General features: G+C 39.0%; 2 protein-coding genes across 10 annotated transcripts in view; one reads left to right on the top strand and one right to left on the bottom strand.

The window, feature by feature from the left end:
- CDCA2 (cell division cycle associated 2) overlaps positions 1-997 on the bottom strand; it is a 49,833-nt gene extending 48,836 nt beyond the window's left edge. For 2 of the 5 annotated variants that reach the window (XM_009212719.2, XM_003902555.4), the window contains exon 1: positions 237-761. The gene's annotated coding sequence lies outside the window, so the exon portion shown is untranslated. Of the gene's footprint in view, positions 1-236; positions 769-834 lie in introns of those variants that run through there. The other 3 variants (XM_009212720.4, XM_009212721.3, XM_017961872.3) reach the window with 3 other exon arrangements.
- Positions 998-1,232: 235 nt separating this feature from the next.
- KCTD9 (potassium channel tetramerization domain containing 9) overlaps positions 1,233-20,862 on the top strand; it is a 30,213-nt gene continuing 10,583 nt past the window's right edge. For 2 of the 5 annotated variants that reach the window (XM_021942146.2, XM_021942147.1), the window contains exons 1-6: positions 1,233-1,497; positions 12,857-12,978; positions 14,779-14,822; positions 18,430-18,526; positions 19,142-19,200; positions 19,405-19,533. In XM_021942146.2, coding sequence (XP_021797838.2) covers positions 1,450-1,497; positions 12,857-12,978; positions 14,779-14,822; positions 18,430-18,526; positions 19,142-19,200; positions 19,405-19,533 — 499 coding nt within the window. In that variant the 5' untranslated portion in view covers positions 1,233-1,449. The other 3 variants (XM_021942149.2, XM_021942148.2, XM_021942150.2) reach the window with 3 other exon arrangements.

The following is a 20,862-nucleotide window of genomic DNA, read 5'->3' as shown; positions in this document are numbered from 1 at the left end:
CCAAAGGATAAGCCATGGCTTTTCAACCGAAGTGAAGACCTGAATCATAAGGGTACCCCTCTCAAGACGCAGCTCCGTCCATTTCCAGAAATTGTCTCAGCAGGTCCGGATGCACCCCTGGTCACCCAGAGCAGCTCCTGAGAGGAGTACTAACCCTGTGCTGCAGGGTAAGCCGAACAAATGCCATAAAAACGCCCCGGAGAAGCAGCCCCATGGCAGGGTGGCTGCAATCCTACCTCTCACGCCGCACCTGAAGGCCGGCCAGGCAGATAGGCTTAATCCCAGAGCCCCGAGCAGGCGAGCGTCGCGTAGGTCGCTGCTTCCAGACCCCGGCTCCTCTGTCCGGAAGGGCTCTGCTGGCAAAGCACCCGTAGCCGGGAACCGCTCTCCGAACAAGGAGTCCAGGGTCCCTGAGGCCGACTCGGACTCACACCCCGCGCAGTCCCTGTCTTTCGCTCTGCCCGGCCGCCTCCTCCGCCCGCCGCCCGATTCAAATTCCCGGCCCCGCCCCTCGATGCCGAACTTATTCTACGAATCACTCCGCTACCGCCCCTTTCTCCGGTCTGCGCACACTCCGAGCGCTCCCAGGCCTCTTTCCTCGGCACAGGAGTGACTTCCTGGGCTCGGAGTGAGGCCACCGCGAGCTGCAGTCAACCCGCCGACCACAGACACCTACTACTGACCTGTGACCGCGGGGACTACTTTCCGGGAGAGTCTCGCGGAGTAACGCTTCTGTTAGCGCTTTAACTCCGCCTCCCACCTTTCTATTGGATGCTGCAAACTTCGAAAAGACTCATTCAACCAATCCTAACAGAGCGAAGAGCTGGCTCTTACCCAATCACTCCGTCCCTACCGCAGCCGTTTCCTCGCTGGGCCGGCTTGTGGGCGGGGCTAACGCGGGAGGAGGGGCTGACTGGTGCTTGGGTCCCTTTCAGCGCTCCACCTCCTTTCCGTAGACCCCGCCCTCGTATGCAGATGAGCGCTACCTAGACTTGAGTGTGCGCCTGCTCAGTAACGCTGTAAGTCGCCGTCCGGCTCCAGGAGCCTCTCTGATTGGCTGATGCCCCTTCCCGTCTACTAGCCTTCAGCGTCTCTTCCCTCCCTCCATCCCGGCTAGGTTAGCCAGGGCCCGCCCGATACTGGGTGCTGATTGGCTGGACCCTGGCCGGTGACGCGGGTTGGTTGGTAGGCTGAATGTCAGTCTCGGAGAGGTGGGGGAAGGGCCCCAGGCAGGCTGAGGAGCCTAGGGGCGGGGTGGGAAGGAGGACCGGCCGAGCCCTGGGTGTGGGACAGAGTGCGTGTGTGTGGTGTGTCCCCAAGGGCAGGAAGGTGGCGAAGGGAGGCGAATCCGAGTGGGTGGAGGGAGGGGAAGGGCGGGAGGAGAAAAAGGTGGGAGGAGGACCAGGTGGGAGGGTGGCGGCTCACTCAGGACCCAGCGGGGGCAGCGCGATGAGGCGGGTGACCCTGTTCCTGAACGGCAGCCCCAAGAACGGAAAGGTAACGGGGGCGTGAGTGGGCGCGGCGGGCCGTGGGTCGGGGCGAGGGTGGACGGTGCGGACCCGGCTGGCGGGGCAGCCGTGAAGTTGGGCAGAGGGGCTGGGAGGTGGGCGTGCGCGGGCTGGGGGCGCCCGGGGACAGCACAGGGTCCCCGCGGCCTCCTCCCGACTCTCAGGACCCCTGTCCCCGAGCCTGCCCTTCGGCGCCTCAGCTGCCTGGGGGCCGGCGCGGGTCGGGCCGGGGGCTCCGGGGCTCCCGGATGCGCGGTGCGGGGGGCGCGGGGACTGGGGAGCGGAGAGGGCCGCGGTCACCTGGGCGCCCGGGCGGTCGCGCCTCTTCCCGCCTGTCCCCGAGACCCCGCTCCCGCCTGCGGGAGGAGGCGCGCCGGCTCCCGTGCTGAGTAATGATCTGCTCGGAAAGTGGCGGCGAGCACCAGAGCCTGTGGAGCTGGGTCATGGAGACAGAAGTAAACTGCCCGTGGATAAACAAAATCTTCTCCCATCCGAGGTCGAAGACAGGATTTTAAAAATGGGGGCATTTTCTTGTTGATTTTTGCCCTTCTCTCTGAGATGCCTCAAGCCCCCACTCCCCGACGCCGCCAAACTTCTCTGTACTCGTTTTATTATTTTGCCTTATTTTGATTCCCTAGAGGACGGGGACAGCAGACCCAAAAGGGATCGATTTGACAGTCGCCTTTGCTGTGTTAGGTAGGCCTTTGCGGAGGGTGTGGTGCTAAGTGTTCTTCCAGCGCTGGAGCAAGCCAAAACGAATTCTCTTCCTTCCCAGCCTTTTGCCCCACCCATGAAAGTTGTTCTGCTACTTTGGGAAATTTTGACTGTTCAAGGCAGACATTTACTGCGTTGCTAAATGACACCCAGAAGTAACTCAGCCTTTACGAGTCTAAGGTAAAGGTAAATGGGTTTCACTGTGTTAGTTGCCAAAATACTCTGATGCCTGCACATTCGGGAAACACTGTAAATTTTTAAATAGTGAAATTGTCCAGTGGCATTAAAAATGGCTTTCCCATTATTCAGTGTACAGTAAACATGCCCTGAAAATTCGAACCAGAGTGTGGTTTGTTGGCTATAATTTTGTGTTCTTCTGGTCCTAGAGATTTAATACTCATTTTAAAACAGAATTGGTATAAATTCGAGTTCTCGAGTTATCATGAATGCTACCCCGAAAATATGCTCACGAAGTTTACATTTCTCATCACTATTAACTTTTTGTAAACCTGTTCTGTAGTTAGCTGGTATTATCTAAAACGTATGTTGTTACTCTAAGAAAGATTTAGTATATCCAAAATTGGTAGTATTTCTCAAAAACAAACTTCTGATTGACCTTTTTAATGCAGTATCTCTGCTGTGTTACTTATGGAAGACAAGTATTTAGACCTAGTCATAAATATTTTTGCTCTAAATCTCTCCCGAATCCACTCAATTTGGTTGTCAAAAATTAACTGAGTTGGTCTTTCCATATTGTTCACACAGATTTTTTTTAAACTATCTAGTTTTGACTAGATTAGATTCTTGGATTTAAATTTTATTTACTTTAAAAATATTCTGCTAGAGAATCTCAGAAGATTGGGGAAAATGCATCTCAAATAATTAAATATGAATATGTTCATGTTACAACGATCATAAAAATCCAAACTGGAGAGTACTAGATAAAAAGAAACAAAGCCGTGATCTTCACTGCTCAGCTGATGAACATATTCTAAGATAACGTTGGCAGTGCTTTCTCTCCTTTCAGTTGATTAAAAAATTTTATAATTACTCTTATTTGACAAAAGAGCTACATAATACATAACAGCTTGCATTTTTATATATAAAGTGACTAATTGGATTGGCATGATCATGACATGAATGTTCATTAAGAATAAGCTAGGGAAAAGTGCTACTCAAATAGAACAGAATTTGATTTCCCATCCACCAGTTGGAATATCTGTACCACTTACTTTATCTCCTTTACCTCGCTTCTGCTTTTGTTTCCTGGTTATAAGAATAATCTCTGTTTTTTTTTCAAATAAGTTTCCCTCTTATAACTTGTTTAGTGGTTACCAGACTGTGGGACTATAAAGCCTGGGGAAAGGTGTGGAGAGGCAGAGAATTCTTCCAAGGTGCTGTGTTACATGCTCACCACGAATTTTCTGTGTATTGAATAAATGTAACTAGTGGTGAATGTATTTGATGTTGGAGAGAGGGCTATGCATTCTCTGAACAGTGGTTTCCAGAGTGAGATGGCACACCACGGACGGTGTCCAAAATGATTTATTGGAGGTCAGGAAGAAATATACCTTTTGTTTGTATCTTACACTTAAAAATATAAAATAATATGGAAACGTGATTTTTCGGATCTGGAAAGACACAGGTGCCTCCAGTCATTGAACATGTCAGCTGGTTTCAGGTCTCCTGTAAGAAGGGAGGGCCTTCACATGTGAAAAGGTTAATTAATAGTGGCTTCTTCACTGATTGGTTGTCATTGACATTGTGCTGTGGAAGCTTACAACTGCCACGTTAAGATTTATATCTAGTTTTAACTAAATTAACCCTCACCAAAATGCCAAGTGATCTTAAAGGATTACTTCAAAGAAACTGCAGCTTGAAGTCAATATGAATTATGCAAGCACAAGTAAACAGTGAAGAAATGGCAGGAGCTGCCACTTCTCCTAGTATGTATAAACCATGAGACTAAAAAAAGAGTGGGTCTCTTTGGGCCTGAGAAGTTGAAACAGTGCTGAGTTTTAAAGAAGACTAGTTGAAGTCCTATTTATTAATTGCTATTAATAATCAGCCTCTCCCTAAGTGTATGTTATTCTTTGAAATATTAGCCATTGATAGGATGAGTCATCCTAGTTAGCAAGATATTTAGAAATACTTTCTAGGACATGAAGACAAATGGCTTCAGATTTTTTTTCTTTTCTGATTTTATTTTTTGGTTTTTGTTTTTTACTTTTATCTTTATATTTATTTATTTATTTGATACAGCGATTTGCTCTTCCACTCAGGCTGGAGTGCAGTGGCGTGATCTCAGCTCACTGCAACCTCCACCCTCCAGGTTAAAGAGATTCTCCTGACTCCGCCTCTTGCATAACTTGGGACTAATTTTTGTATTTTTGGTAGAGACAGGGTTTCACCATGTTGGCCAGGCTAGTCCTGAACTCTTGACCTTAGGTGATCCACCTGCCTTGGCCTCCCAAAGTGCTAGGATTACAAGCATGAGCCACCACACCCGGCTTATTTTGATGTTTAAAGTCAATCCTGTATTTGGCAGAATTTCACTAAATTTAATGATAAATATTTAGGAGATTCTTACTGGCTGATTCATAGTCTAAATCACTAAAAGTCCTCATCATTTGGGAAAACATGTACTTTCTAATAGTGGAATATGGTTTGTAACTACTTAAATATACAGATGTTTGAGCACATGCCCAAAAGTGTGTTACCATTGGGGTGTGTGGTCAGAAACATTTGAAGGCCTTAGTTCTAATCACTGGAATCTTTAATTTAAATTTTGAGGTTTTTTTGTTGTTTTTTAAAACTGCTCCAAAAGAGTCAGTTATGTTGTGCCTGTCATCCTTTTTCCATGTGCCTCAACATTTTCATTATTCTTTTTAATATTCCCTGTAAGAGTTGGCATTAAGGAAATTGAAATGGGGACTTGCGCATCTGAATGCAGTGTGTGGCTTCTGAGCAACTTAATGTCAGTGCAGAATTTTTGCATGTCTTGAACACAGAGTGGTTTTTTTACTTCAGAATATTCATTAATGAGCTGTGCAAGTCCTAGGCCTTTTGTATACTGATTAATTCATCATTCATTCATTCATTCATTCATTCAGTGAACACTTAGTAAATGCCTTCTGAGTACGTGGCATCATGCCAAACATGGCAAACAGAGTAGGAAATACTCATTCTGTACCGTGTTTTCATTCTTGGTCCAAGAAATAACTTTTTTTCAGGTTTTGGTATTAGGTCAGAAATATGTTGTTGGGGGCAGGCACAATGACTCATGCCTGTAATCCCAGCACTTTGAGAGGCTGAGGTGGGAGGATTGCTGAAGTTCAGGAGTTCAAGACGAACCTGGGCAACAGAGTGAGATCCCATCTCTACAACAACAACAACAACAAAGAATGAAAAAGAAATGTGTTGTTGGTAGTAAGTATGCCAGTTCGAATCCATGACGTTGTTAGAGTTGGAGGAAGGTGAAAATTTTATGTGAACCTCTGCCTCTAAAGTCTAAACATTAATAAGAACCCAGTGAGAGCCCACTTTTTAAGCTTGAACATTTCTTAATATATTTGATACATAGTAAAGAATACAATAAAGAATGTACATAAAAATTAAGAGGAACATAATATAGAAAATATCTGTAAGTCTGCCAGACAACCCGAGAAGTAGCATGTTATCAATAACATAATGTGCTCATCCACTTTCCTGTACCTCTGTTTTGTTTTTCTCTTTGCTGTGTGTGTGTGTTTTTAAATCAATAGTTTTGTCACATATATATGCATAACTAAATTACCCTTTTTTTTTTTTTAAGACAGGGTCTCGCACTGTTGCCCAGGCTAGAGTGCAGTGGCGCGATCTTGGCTCACTGCAACCTCTGACGGCCTGGGTTCAAGTGATTCTCCTGCCTCAGCCTCCTGAGTAGCTGGAATTACAGGAGCTTGCCAGCACTCACGGCTAATTTTTCTATTTTTAGTAGAGATGGGGTTTCACCATGTTGGTCAGGCTGGTCTCAGCTGACCTCCTGATCTGCCTGCCTCGGCCGCCCAAAGTATTGGGATTACAGGCGTGAGCCACTGCGCCTAGCCATTTTTAAAAAATCAGCTTCGGGACATACTGTATCTCAAATTGATATTATACTGTATATAGTTTTTTGTGGAGTCAGTGTCTTCTGTATTGCCCAGGCTGGTCTCAAACTCCTGGCCTCAAGCAGTCCTCCGTCCTCAGTCTCCCAAGGTGCTGGGACTACAGGCATGAGCCACCATACCAGGCCAGTCCTTGCTTTTTTCATTCAGTATAATTCTGTTCCAACCATAATATCTGACATAGTGATAATTTATTCATTTTTACTGCTTTATTAAAGTACATGCTATACAAATACTGTCAGTGGACATTAGGTTATTTTCTTTATATTTTGTTGTTAAATTAACAGTGCTGTCATGAATATTTCTATATATGTATCCTGGTGCACAGCAGCAAGCGTTTTTCTAGGGAAGTAGTTCTCAAACTTTAGCATGCATCAGAGTCACTTGAAGGAGGAGGAGGATTTGAGAAAACCGCTGGACTTCATCCCCAAAGGTTAATATTCAGCAGGTCTGGGATGGGGTAGGAATGTGCATTTTTAATTTGCAGGTGAAATGTGATTCAGATGCTCTAGGTGACAGGATCACACATGTAAGAACCACCACTCTAAGGTATAGACACATAGTTGTAATTATTGGGTGTTAAGTTATGTAAATATTCAGTTTTGTAAAATAATGCCAGATTTTTTTCAAAGTCATTGCAGTAATTTATATTCCCACCAGCATTGCATGAACCTTCCCCATTGGGCTACAACTACTCCAGCACTTGGTATTGTCAACATTTTCCATTTTAAATATTTTCTTTTTTCACCTTAGAGTTAATTATCTCACCTTTTAAAGAATCAGCTCATGTAAATATTTAAAATGTATTTGACTAAAAAGTATAGGTAGAGAAAATTGAGTTCTACATTTAGCTATTAATTGTGATTGGTGATTTTGTTAGGTAAATCAGACTGCATAAATTCAACGAGTATTCCTTGTGTATTATGTAATAAATATTGTGGGTAAAGAAGAAAAAATATTTTATGTACGTGTGTAGGTTTTAATTTTTAAATTTAAATAATATAGGTTACAATTTGAAAATTGTGTTTAAAGGCAAATTGAAACTAGCCAGTCCTACTAGACATGGTGTCCTTTTACTTTCCAACTCATAGACAGCTTTCACTTGTCATGGGATCTGAAATTTAAAAAGAATTGACTCTGAACAGTAGTATAATACAGTCATCATGAACTTTAATAGACATGCTTCTCAATTTACTCTGTAAAATGCTTCTGTTCTTAGGGCCTAAGTTATTAAAGTAGATAATCACAGTGACATGGAAACATCAGGCCCACATGGTGGAGACAACACATAGAAAGCAAATGATCTTTGTAAGCACTATCATTTTATGATTTCTTTGGCTCAGTATGAGGACAACAACAAACTTAGTATATGCTCACTGGAGCTTATGCCCATGATACACAAGATTTTTATCGTTCCTCTTTCTCAACAGAGTTGTTATATAAAGAATACATGTGCCAGTCTAACTTAATCATCTTTTCTATATGTATGACAAATTTATGTTGATACATATTTTAAAATCTGGTTTCTAATTAGTTTAAAATACAGAAATTTTGAATATTTGAATATTAGTATTACAATATAACTCCTTTTTATTTGTTTGGTATTGTTAGTATGCTCGAATGACTAGTTGGAAAACAAATGTCAAGAATAGCCCTCCAAGTGAAAATAAGTATATTGGCCCAAATTAAGGGAAATTTTCAAATTTCTAGAACTATAAGATTCTTCGTATTAATTTTAATTCTATTTTCTCTAATTGACTACCCTTTGGTCATTTCACTTAAAGGAAATTGTTAACTGCCTGATTACAAACTGTTAAAATAATTTTATTTGTAGAACTAGTATCTGGAGCTATGGAGACCTTAAAATAAATTAAAACTTTCCCCCCTTATTACAAAAGTAATAAAGGTTCGTTGTAACAAATTTGGAAAACAAACAAAATAAAACAAAAAACTCAGCTGGACGTGGTGGCTCACGCCTGTAATCCCAGCACTTTGGGAGGCTGAGGTGGGTGGATCACGAGGTCAAGAGATCGACATCCTCCTGGCCAACATGGTGAAACCCCGTCTCTACTAAAAATGTAAAAATTAGCTGGGTGTGGTGGCGGGGTTTTGCTATGTTGGCTAGGCTGGTCTTGAACTCCTGACCTCAGGTGATCCTACTACGTTGGCCTTCCAAAAAGTGCCAGCATTACAGGCGTGAGCCACTGTGCCCAGATTGCTTTAGAATTGCATTTATACTGTATATTTTTTTACCCTAATGACAGTGTAAGAGACTTAAATGAATATGACTGATTGTCACACAAAAAAGGCATGTCCTAGTTCGACACTCAACATTCAAGAAATACTTATCAAAGACCTGCTATAAGCCAGGTATTGTACCATTTAAGGTGGATCCTTCAGTTTGAACCTATGGCGGTTATTAGTAGAACAACTCAGGGATGTACTTCTTTAGTGCTGCTTATCAGCTTTACCAAGGGGTAGTCACCTCTGTTCACAGAATTCATAACAACTTTTTGCAAATTAATTTTTTTACTGGACCTTTAGGATCCAGGCAGACAGCCAGATTAGAAAATACTTAGTGATATGGTAAATTGTTTTTGATACTTTATTAACATTGATTTAAGTGGCAATAAAATAAAAGTTGAATTCAGTTTATACCTAGACTGTGCTCCTTTAGTAGTTTTACAGCCTTCAAGGAGACACCTAATGTACTTTGATTGCCTTGAGAATAGTCCTTGCCAAATAGTATGTCTGATTTTTTTTCTCTCATCTGGTCACATTTGACTTCAGTGGGGAAGAAATGGAAGATGGCAACATCCTAACCCTCTGAATAAAACAACAAACAGGTCTTGAGTTGTATTTCATCAATTTGTGACTTTGGGTTCCTATGTCATGGGAAAGCCTAATAGAATTAAAATAGTGAGGGCCGGGCGCGGTGGCTCAAGCCTGTAATCCCAGCACTTTGGGAGGCCGAGACGGGCGGATCACGAGGTCAGGAGATCGAGACCATCCTGGCTAACACCGTGAAACCCCGTCTCTACTAAAAATACAAAAAACTAGCCGGGCGAGGTGGCGGGCGCCTGTAGTCCCAGCTACTTGGGAGGCTGAGGCAGGAGAATGGCGTAAACCCGGGAGGCGGAGCTTGCAGTGAGCTGAGATCTGGCCACTGCACTCCAGCCCGGGCTACCGAGCAAGACTCCGTCTCAAAAATAAAAAAAATAAAAAAATAAAATAGTGGGTTTTTTTCTTCTTTTTCATTTTATTCTGCTCTTCAGAATGGCACTGTCTGATAGAACTACTGAGATGATGGAAATCTGTGCTATTCAATATGGAAACCACTAGCCAGTGTGGCAGTTGAGCACTTGAAATGTGGCTAGTGTGACAGAACTGCATTTTAACTTTTAATTTTATTACATTAAAATTTAAATAGACTCATGAAGCTTGTGGCTTCCACATTGGACAGCACAGCTTTAAAACATGGCGGGTGGCCTTTATTTTCATCGGAAGACAGCTAACCCACAGAAAAACCAAGTCAATCCTATAGAAGTAAACGACAATTCAAGTTAGTGTATTTTGAATAAGTCATATAAGATCTTAAGCTATAATATGTTAATCACAGAAGGATAATACAGGCAGGTGCATTCAACTTGCATCTGTTTTTTGGTATGGATGAGAGAGCAGTGAAAGAGATACTGAGGAAGAAAGTTGATGTTAGGGCAAGGAGGGGATATCAGGCAAAAGAAAGCCATATTGAGATACAAGGGCCAGAGGTAAATAAGAGGGAAACGAAAGATTTAGAAAATTATTTGTATAATGGCAACTATGCCAAGAACATTGAATTGGGAAAGAGGTGCTTCTTACCCTCCTCTCAGTACCTCTGACTGCAGAAGTTGTTTTGCATCTGCTTTGGTCAATCTCTTGCTCCTTTGCATGTTTGCTTCTCTCTTCTCTGTCTTTACTCTCTTCATGCTCTTTGCCTTAACACAACCCCAGCTTTGCCATGTGCAATGCCCTAGGTACTATATTTCTCTTACCTTTTTCCCAGGAATGTGTATAATGCAATTACAGAATTCCTCACTATGTTGCAGAGGTGAACAATCATAGGAAATATGGGGGACATATTTTACTCAGGCTTTAATTATTTGTGGCAAGCCTGCTGTGTGTAGGACACTGCGCCTAGTGCTTTGCATTATTTTTTTATTGTGATAGAAGATAGAACAAAATTTATTATTTTAACCGTTTTTTAAATGTGTAATTCATTGACATTGTTTACATTCGCAATGTGTGTAACCATCACCACTGTTTATTTCCAGTACTTGGTCATCATCCCAAACAGAAATTGTACCCATTAAGAAATAACTCTCCATTCCCATCTATGCCTTGGTAACGTTTATTCTGCTTTCTATCTCTATGAATTTGCCTGTTTTGGGTACTTTCATGTGAGTGGTATCTTAGAATATTTATCCTTTTCTTATTGGCTTACTTCATTTAGCATACTGTCACAGAGGTTCATCCATGTTGTAACGTGTCAGAATTCATGTCTCTTCTCTTCTCTTCTTTCCTTTCATTTTCTTTTTTCTTTCCTTTCCTTTTCCCTTTTTTTTTTCTTTTTCCTTTCCTTTCTCTTTTCCTTTTTTCTTTTCCATCCCATCATGTCCAGGCTGGAGTACAGTGGTGTGATCTTGGCTCACTGCAGCCTTGACTTGGCAGGCTCAGGTCATCCTCCCACCTTGGCCTCCCAAGCAGCTGAGACTACAGGGATGTGCCACCATCTTTGCTACTTTTTGTATTTTTTTTTTTTTTTTTGTAAAGACCATGTTTCACCATGTTGCCCAGGCGGGTCTCGAAGCGATCCACCTGCCTCAGCCTCTCAAAGTGCTGGGATTACAGGTATCAGCCACTGTACCTGGCCTCATTGTTTCTTATTGCTGAATAATATTCAGTTGTATGTCTATACCATATTTATACAATTACCTGCTTATAGACAGTTGGGTTATGCATTATTTTTAATAATGTACTTGATTCCGCTTACATTTTTCTCGCCTTCAACACTTTCCAAAATGCCCCAGCACTCTTCTCTCTTTCATCCTTCTGATCCAAGAGAAAAAAGTTGGAATCTGAGTACTCTGCTTTTGAAAAACTGCACACTCTTTGTTATCAAGCAGCTTTTTCTATGGCCTCCATTTACTTTATTTATTTAACTAGAAACTCTCCACTGTATTCCAGTCACTGGTGGACAGAGGACCAGCCTTAGTGCTCACTTCATATGGCATCTTGACATAATGATCTTGGGACATCCATGAGCTAGGTGATTGTGCTTCATGTTTAGCTCTTCACGTACTTCTTTTTCTTTTTTTTGTGGAGGAGACAGAGGCTTGCTCAGTCACACAGGCTGGAGTGCAGTGGTACAACCTTGGCTCACTGCAACCTCTGTCTCCCAGGTTCAAGCAATTCTCATGCCTCAGCCTCTGGAGTAGCTACAGGCATGTGCCACCACACCTGACTGATTTTTGTATTTTAGTAAAAATAGGGTTTCTCCATTTTGGTCTGGCTGGTCAAACTCCAGTCCTTAAGTGCTCTGCCTGTCTCAGCCTTACAAAGTGCTGGGGTTACAGGCTTGAACCACTGCGCCCGACCCTCTCCTACTTTTTATTCCTAACTTTCAGAGGTCATAACTGATAATGGTGCAACTGTACAACTCAGCCGCTGGGAACCCATAGTTACAGTTAGGACCAGGGCACAAAATTCACTTACATGTAGAGATTGTCAGCCCCCTTGCTTAAACAGTTGTATGTATCTTACACATATATCAGAATGCTGGATTCACAGCAGGACAGATCAATTCCTTGTCACCCAGCTGTTTGCTGTATTCTTAATGTTAGATGCTAAAATCTGTCTTAATGAAGAATTAAATAAATGAGGTAGGAAGTTATATTTTCTATGGTAGTTGATGTAGATAATGATATAATAAACAGCACCAGTGGACTCCTATTCTAAGAGTGCACCATTCAAATAAATAAATAATAAAAGGACAACATAATAGGGACTTACTAGGTCTCAGTCTCTTCGCTAAGCTCTTATGCATGAATTCGTAATAACCTTCTAAAGTAGGTGCTACTATTTTCTTCATTTTTAGTTAAAGCAACAGAAGCATCAATAGGTTGACTCAAGTTGACAGCTAGAAAATGTCAGACTCTAGATTGAAGTGTAGGTCTATCTTACTTCACAACTGGAGTGCTATTTAACACACCTTAGGATTGTAGATTGTTTTGGTCAGAGATGATTTCTTATGTTCTAGTTTAGGATTCGACAATTTTAGGCACCAAGTGAATAAATGAGTCATAGAAGAAAAGGGGGCACTGTTAAGAACCTCTTGAAGTCTCCTTTTATATGATACTCTTTTTAGCCCTGTTTTACTGTGATGGTTTGTAACTTGTTGGGATAACATTTATTAAATAAGTTGTTCATATTAATCTGGTGTATTTACAGGTGGTTGCTGTATATGGAACTTTATCTGATTTGCTTTCTGTGGCCAGCAGTAAACTCGGCATAAAAGCCACCAGTGTATATAATGGGAAAGGTGGACTGATTGATGATATTGCTTTGATCAGGTAACCTTCACCTTTTTATAAGCTGTCAACAGTGTGCCTCAACTTCTTGGTGCTAATGCTGTTTCCCTTAAGCAGTAGTTTAATCACTGTTAAGAATACAGGATTTTGGCAAGTGATTACCTAGAATTTGCTCTTTGGAATTTAAATCATTTGGGCTTAAGCTGTATTGATCAGCTAGAAAACCCTTAGTATACATTTCAGTATGCTGATAGTCTTTCTGCATAGTTCATGTATGGCTATGAAGAATTTCTTCTTTGTGGTACTAGAGAAGGATCTAATAAGACATGCAGTTTTTTAACATTAGAAATCTAATTCATCTCTTCACTTTTATATGCACCTGCTTGTTAATCATTTCCTAAGAAATGCTTTGCATTTTATAAATATTACAAAGGCCAGATTTTGTGAAAACTTTATAAATATGATATAATTCTAAGTGGAGATATCACCAGTGATCCACCATAATTATAGACTTATTTGTTTGTTCTTTAAATATCCCAGGCAGATTCATCTCTTTAAAACAAGTGTGTAGTTCACCTTACTTCATCTTCACGAGGTCAGAGAATTTTGGAGCAGAAAGATGCTTAACAAAGAAGATGGTAAAGGGAACACAAATTAAGTGTTGACTATGCCAGTTATGTTATAATTGCTTTGCCTGAGTTATACCATTTGATTGGCAAAGCATGAGTTTTTTTATCAATGATGTGAAGATAATGATGCTTTAACTTACAATAATATACAAAGTCTCTGTATAAATCCAGATCGAAATGACCTTTCAATATAATATACTGCTTTTGCAGTTAATCAGTTCTAGACCCTTCATTTTACAGACGAGGAAACGAATTACCTGTGAAGCTGAGGACTCACTCAGGTCATACAGCTAGTTGGGTTTTGTTAATGAAAAAAAAAAACAGATTTTTATACTAATCTGAAAAAAGTAAATTGGCATGGCGAACAAGTAGGAAATACTAATACTACATTTTAAATCCAAATAAATTAGGATAATTTCTGAGTTTTTCAATATGTATCTCCCAGCTTCTTTCAGTTTCTAAGGAAAACTGAGTCACATTGTTGGATGATGATCCTCATCAACCTAACTTTCTCCTTAACAAGCACAAACTCTGCTTCTTAGAAAAATTTAATGTGTCCTGTGATGTCCTATAGGAAATAAAAACTTCTACAATGGAAGGTTATAACTGAAGCCTTCTGAGCTATAAAATATCTGCTTATTCGTTTTGGGTTCACAATACAGTATCTGGTGTAATGGGTTGAAGAAGAGGATGTACACTGATTGTCTAGAACTATGGGTTATGTGCAACCATTTACATTTGGGTATATGGTGGATCTGTAGTGGGTAAACACAGCAGAGTTACTTCCAGCTATATTTTTCCTAGATTTAATATGATAGTTTATTTCATCTCCAAAGCACACAACAGCTAATGATTTAGGGGTAAAAAAATGTAAAGAAAAAAAGAGGAGTTAGCTGTGGCTTTAATCTATCCTTTGAGCATAATTATTCATTCTCAGTTGATAAGAAAGCTGAACTCACATAATTTGTATAGTGAGATTTCCCCCCCATTTCAAAAGTACTTTCATGTGCAAGATCTTATTTTTGAATTTAAATTCAAAGACAGTTAAGTTCAGGGAGCTAAACAAAGCATTGGAAACTTAGCTTCTTTGCAGTCTAGATTGATAGCAAAACTTATTGTCTATATAATTCTAAGGAATAGTTCCTATAAGCAACAGATAATTAATGTGATTTTTAGATTTTGATGGTTGCTTTTTAAATTTTGATTTCCCCAGGGATGATGATGTTTTGTTTGTTTGTGAAGGAGAGCCATTTATTGGTAAGTGACTTTAAAAGCCAATTTTATCTGCCCAAAAAAAAGATGGAATGGCAATTACTTTAAATGGGGCTATTAAGCTTAAACATCAAAAATGATCTTATGGCTGTATTCAGATCTTCACACTTTTTGATTCTACATTGGGTGTATGTGTTAAATTTTTTACTATATGATCGTAGTTTGTTATGGATGCTTCATCTTTTACATGCCTTTAAAATGCTTTTGAGGTGTACATATTCATTAACTGTAACATAGTAAGGTAGTTTTGATTTTAGAAACAATTGTTTCAAAATTTTTTCTTTGATAGTAAATGTCAAAATTTTTCTACGTTGTATTACATATTTGTGAGTAAATATTGCTTGCATAAGTAGTGTTTGACAGTATTTCACAGTGATCAGATCAGTCAAAAAATAACTTATCAACCGCAAACACGGGTGTGCACACACACTACCCTTTGATTTGGAAGAAGGCTTATAGTTGTATATCTCAAAAGAAAAGGCCAAAAGTAAGATAAAGTATTTGATTTATTTAGATCCATACAGTCAACACTCTGAATATTTAAGTATTTTTTAAAGCATCATACTAATTGTATTTGGTGAGTGGAAGTAGTTCTCAGGATTGATGCACAGGCAATTGTCAACTTAGAAGTAAGTGCATACTCTTGTCTGTCTGTCTCTACCTTAAAACTGTGAGTAAGAACTTTTCCTCATCTTCTTTTATCCATTGGCCTAACCGTGATTGGCAGGCAACGATCACTTAATTGGTCCACTGCATACAAACACAATAAAAAATGATCAGTTCAGGTTTTTTTTTAAATTGTTAACTGATGGATTTTAAAATATTTGGTATATTTTCATCCTCTGCATTTGTTGATGTTCAGATTGTCTTAATTTTTGGCCACTGGAAATCTCTTCAGGTCTTTTTAATAAGCCCTGTTGGATTTTATAGCTTTCTTATTATCTGGAATAACAGGTGTTCATCTTAAAGCCTTTTCCTGTCTCAGACCTGGATCAACATTTTTCCAACAAGCCTTGATTTTTTTTAGTGGGAGGTGTCTTTCCAAGACAAACCTGGGTGCTAGGGAGGCTCCTTGCTATTGGGTTCATCATTGTTGCTATGCCTTTTGGTGGACAGAATTGAAAATATATAGGTAGAGATAAAATTTGTATATATGTTATAGGATGTAAAGTTTACATATCATATATAACAAAATATGGACAGATGAAATAACTCATGGGTTCATACTAATACTTAAAGTTTATATTAAGGATTATAAGGTTTTTACTTTTCCTCTTCTGTTCTTACATCTGTGTCTCCTTTTTCTATATCAATAATACTGACTTTCAGGGACACAGGGACTAATAGAATTATAATGTCACGTAATTACTCATTTACTATACCCGATACAGAACACATCTAAAAATGTCAGCGTAACAAACCCAATACTTTCAGTACCAATATAATTACTAAAAACAGTTAAATGTTTTTCATATGCTAAATCCTTTCTCCCCTTACTTAAAAATAATTGTATTGTTTCTGCATTGTCACAACATACAGCCATTGTATACCATACTGTCTCCCTTTATACTCTCATTTAGTTTTACTTCTTCAAGCGTACATTTACCTCCATCCTTTTGTTATGTTTCCAGTGGTTATCTGAAACTTGTTCTCTAGTAGATTTCTCTCCAAGAAACTATGAGAACAATAGTCTCTGACATCTTCCAGTGGCAAGATGCCATTGCCATCCACCATCCTTATATGATTTTGGTATAAAATTATATGTCAATGCTTATTATAAACTTTAGTATGTGTAATTTGTTCTATGTTAATTATACCTCAGCGAAGCTATTGAAAAATCCTTGGTTCACATCATTTTTCTTTGAATATCTTAAATATGTTACTGCATTTTATTCTGGCTTGAGGTGTTGGTCTCAAAAAATCTGATCTTTCTTATGTGATTATTTTTCATAGATCACCCAAAGGTTAATTCTCTTTCTTTAAAGTATAGTAATTTTAGTAGAATATTTTTTGGTGTTCTGAGTTGTTCTGGATTGGTTTTCTCAGTATGTGATGGATCCTTTCAATATATAGTTTCCAGTGTATGTATTTTTAAATTTCAGTACAGTTTTCTTGAAGTTTACATTTTTATTTTGTTCACTTTGATTTGATTTCCTTCTTTCAGGACTCTATTGTATGTATGGTGGATCTTTTACACTTGTCTTTTACATTTAAAACTTTCTTTTCCTTTCTTTGTATTTTATTTATTTTTTTGAGACAGGGCCTCACTTCGTCACTCAGGCTGTAGTGCAGTCGTGTGATCTTGGCTCACTGCAGCTTCAACCTCCTGGGTTCAAGTGATTCTCCTGCCTCAGCCCCCAACCAGTAGCTGGGACTGCAGATGTGTGCCACCATGCTCAGATAATTTTTTTGTATTTTTTGTAGAGATGGGGTTTTGGGGTTTTGCCCTGTTGCCCAGGCTGGTCTCGAACTCCTGAGCTCAAGCAATCCACCTGCCTCGGCCTCCCAAAGGATTACAGTTATGAGCCACCATGTGTGGCCGTTTCTTTTTAATTTTTCAAGCTATTCTCTTTTTTACCTTTTCTTTCCCTTAAGTCACTGTCTATTGTGTTTAATCACTCTTGTATTTCTTTTGCTTTAGTCTTTATTTTAAAAATCGTTTTTCTTTTATTTCTAATTCTCTTGGGAATTCTTGCTACTCATTTCTGAATTTGTAAATCCTGGTTTATATTGTTATTTTATACCTTGTATAAACTTATTTTAGCATGTTTTGGAATATTAGATTATAATTTTGATCTATTTTGTGGGTATTTCTGGCATGTTTTCATTATCTGTAAGGACATTATTATTATTATTTTAACACTTTTGTATTACATTTGATCAATCCTTTTGTATTGCTCATTTTTATGTGAAGTTAGTTTTTCTTAACTTGAAAAGAGGGCTGACAGGACAGTTTTTCTAATTTCATGGCTGTAGAGTTCCCTTTTCTGTTGTTTTTGTGAAGTGTTAAAAACGTACAGAACTCATTTTCTGATATATTCTGGTCTATTAGACCTCTTAACTTTCGTCTGGAGTCCTTTTTTTTTTTAGTCTCTGTTGTCTTTGTTGCATTCAGCTTGGATTATTTTCCCAGCATGTTATCAGTGTGGGGCTTTGTCCATAGAAGGGAGTTTTGACCATTTGGTTTTGAGAGTTTATTTTCAGCCCTATCAGATCTTACTGCAAAGTACTTGCATCACCCACTTTTGGGGTGATCTCAATCTGTTGTTCTCAGCCGAACTTATTAAGCAATGAAGTCAGTGTCTATGGATGGCTTTGACATTCATGGGTTCATCATATACCCTGTTGCATCTCTCTGCTTTTTCTTTCACAGGCGCTGAAAGCATGCTGCTCATATAGCTGTTGGTATTGGTGGGACTACCTTATCACCTAGTGTTGTTTTAGATGCAGTCTGTGGGTTTGGGTATTGCTGTCCTAGTAGCTCTGGTATGCTTTTATTATGTGTGTATTCAGTTTTAAAAATTATGCCATTACCGTCTTCCCAGAATCCCCAATCTTAATATTTGTATTATTTTCTACATGTCATCTCTAGATCCTCAGACAGATTCTAAGCCTCCTGAGGGATTGTTAGGATTCCACACAGACTGGCTGACATTAAATGTTGGAGGGCGGTACTTTACAACTACACGGTAGGTGTGTGTGTATGTGTGTTAGAGAGAAAGAGAATGCAAAAGGAGCACTGTGTACCATTTGTTCTTCAATTTGCTGATTCCCTAAAAAGATACTCAAATGCTGCTTAAATATACTGTGTGATCTGAAACCATTTTTTATAAGTTTTTTTGAAGAAAAAAGTAAAAACATGGTTCATTCCTGAGAAAGCATAAAAGGCATTACTTCAGTGTTTTAAAACATGCTTTTTAGATATTGAGTAATAGATACACAATATAAGTAAAAATTAACAGTACTGAAATTTGTAGAGGCTACAACTGCTTTTATTAAAGGGCAGAAAAATGTAAGTTTGGAAGATCAAGAATATTATTATGTAATAGTTTGCTAACAGGATAGACAGAGAAGTATTTAAAGCAAAGGAAACTAAAACAATGTTTAAATCAAAGGAAGTACCCAATTAGAAGGGATCTGATAAATGGCAACTTACTGCACGTTTTTGTTTCCCAGCGTTACTCCTACCAGGTTGTAGCATGCATCTTTTTGAGAGAGCAGCTGGGATCGAGTATACTCTTGACTTAAATATGTTTGTTTATAAAGACAAATGGAGAAATCAATTTTTTTCCCTGAATTCTTAGGAGCACTTTAGTGAATAAAGAACCTGACAGTATGCTGGCCCACATGTTTAAGGACAAAGGTGAGTGTAATACGTTGGTTTCACATTTCGTCTTACCTGTTTTGTATCTGTGCTGACTTCATAACTCCCTACTTTCTGTACTTACTAATTATGTCAGTTTTTAAGAGTAAAAACTTACTGATATATTAAGCAATTTTTTCCTCATACATTTCTGACTTTATTTTTTGTTTATGGGGTACTTTCTTTATTATAATGGTAACACAGGTGTCTGGGGAAATAAGCAAGATCATAGAGGAGCTTTCTTAATTGACCGAAGTCCTGAGTACTTTGAACCCATTTTGAACTACTTGCGTCATGGACAGCTCATTGTAAATGATGGCATTAATTTATTGGGTGAGTTTATGTAGACTTTCAATATAATTATGTAACTACTCACATTTTTGTAAGTTTAAGATTTTAACTTTGTTTCACTCAGTGACAGTGTATTTCCATAAAGTAAAAGTATATTTTTTTTCTATTTTTTAAACTAGATGTTTTCTCATGTATATGAGTGTATATAGGTGTAGAAATAGATTTAGGCACGGACAGGTGGTCCTTCAGGTAGGTAGTCTTTGTACATATAGGTAAATATCTAAGCCATACACATCAACTTTATATTCTAAACTGATATAGATTCTATATGACAAGTGACTTTAAACGATTTTGTTGTTTCCTTTTTTAAAAATTGAATTATGAATGTAACTTGGCTCCAAGTTGTTCTGGATATTCTCCACATTATGTGAGAACTAGAGTAGTCAAGAGGGCAAATCATGACTTGCAATCATAATTCTCAATTAGAGATTTGATTCTACAATTTGCTAACTTAGGGAGACTAACTTGGGGAAAATTTCTCTGAGTCATATTGGAAAAATGAGTGTTAAAAGCACTCTCGACTATCTACATCACAAGATTTTTGTGAAGGTTCATGGAGGTGATGTAGACAAAAGCCCTTATAAAACACTGGTTGCACATTTGGATGCTAATAGGCCTCTAAGTGACTGAAGTTGATGTGATGTTAGTACTTGAGGAGTGGTAGGCAGTTGGCGATCTTGAGGTCACATGCCTGCCAGCTTCAGCAGATCATTGCCATGTGCAATGTGGACAGACGTAGAGTGCCAGAACCTTGGTTTTTGAAGAAACCTGGGTATCTAAAATTTTATGTGACATGTTTTTATTTTGAAAACATTACATGCTGAACACATCAGAATCAGCCTGAGGACTGCTAGCTTACAGTTTCTGTAGTAAAATACAAAACACCCACTAACTTCTAGTGTTGCCATAACAAACTTTATATTCCCTTTAACATGTACCTATTGCAAAAAAAAAAAAAGACATTATTTGACCCTTTTAGCTAGTTCTATAACTTTTTAACTAAATTCTTGTTGCTTTCTATTTCTCCCATTTTAATTTTTCTTCAGATTATTGATAGCATTTTGTATCCTACTTGCCTAGAAAATAACATCAGAAATATATTTATCCATGCTCTGTCACATATCTGCAAACCAAGCTATTACCAAGATTTGCTAGTTTTTTCTTTTTCATGTTTCTCAACTATTTCTTTTATTTGTGCAAGTGTTCAAAAAGCAGAGCTCTCTGCTGGATTCATTTTATAAAGCATTGTTTTTAATTAGTACAGTTTCCATCCAAACTCTTTATATTGCCCACAGATTGCCCAAGTAATTA

This window comes from Papio anubis, chromosome 8 (genome assembly GCF_008728515.1).
Source record: "Papio anubis isolate 15944 chromosome 8, Panubis1.0, whole genome shotgun sequence".
Lineage (NCBI taxonomy): Eukaryota > Metazoa > Chordata > Mammalia > Primates > Cercopithecidae > Papio > Papio anubis.
The sequence above is the reverse complement of the archived record's forward strand: the minus strand, read 5'-3'. Positions and strand labels throughout refer to the sequence as shown.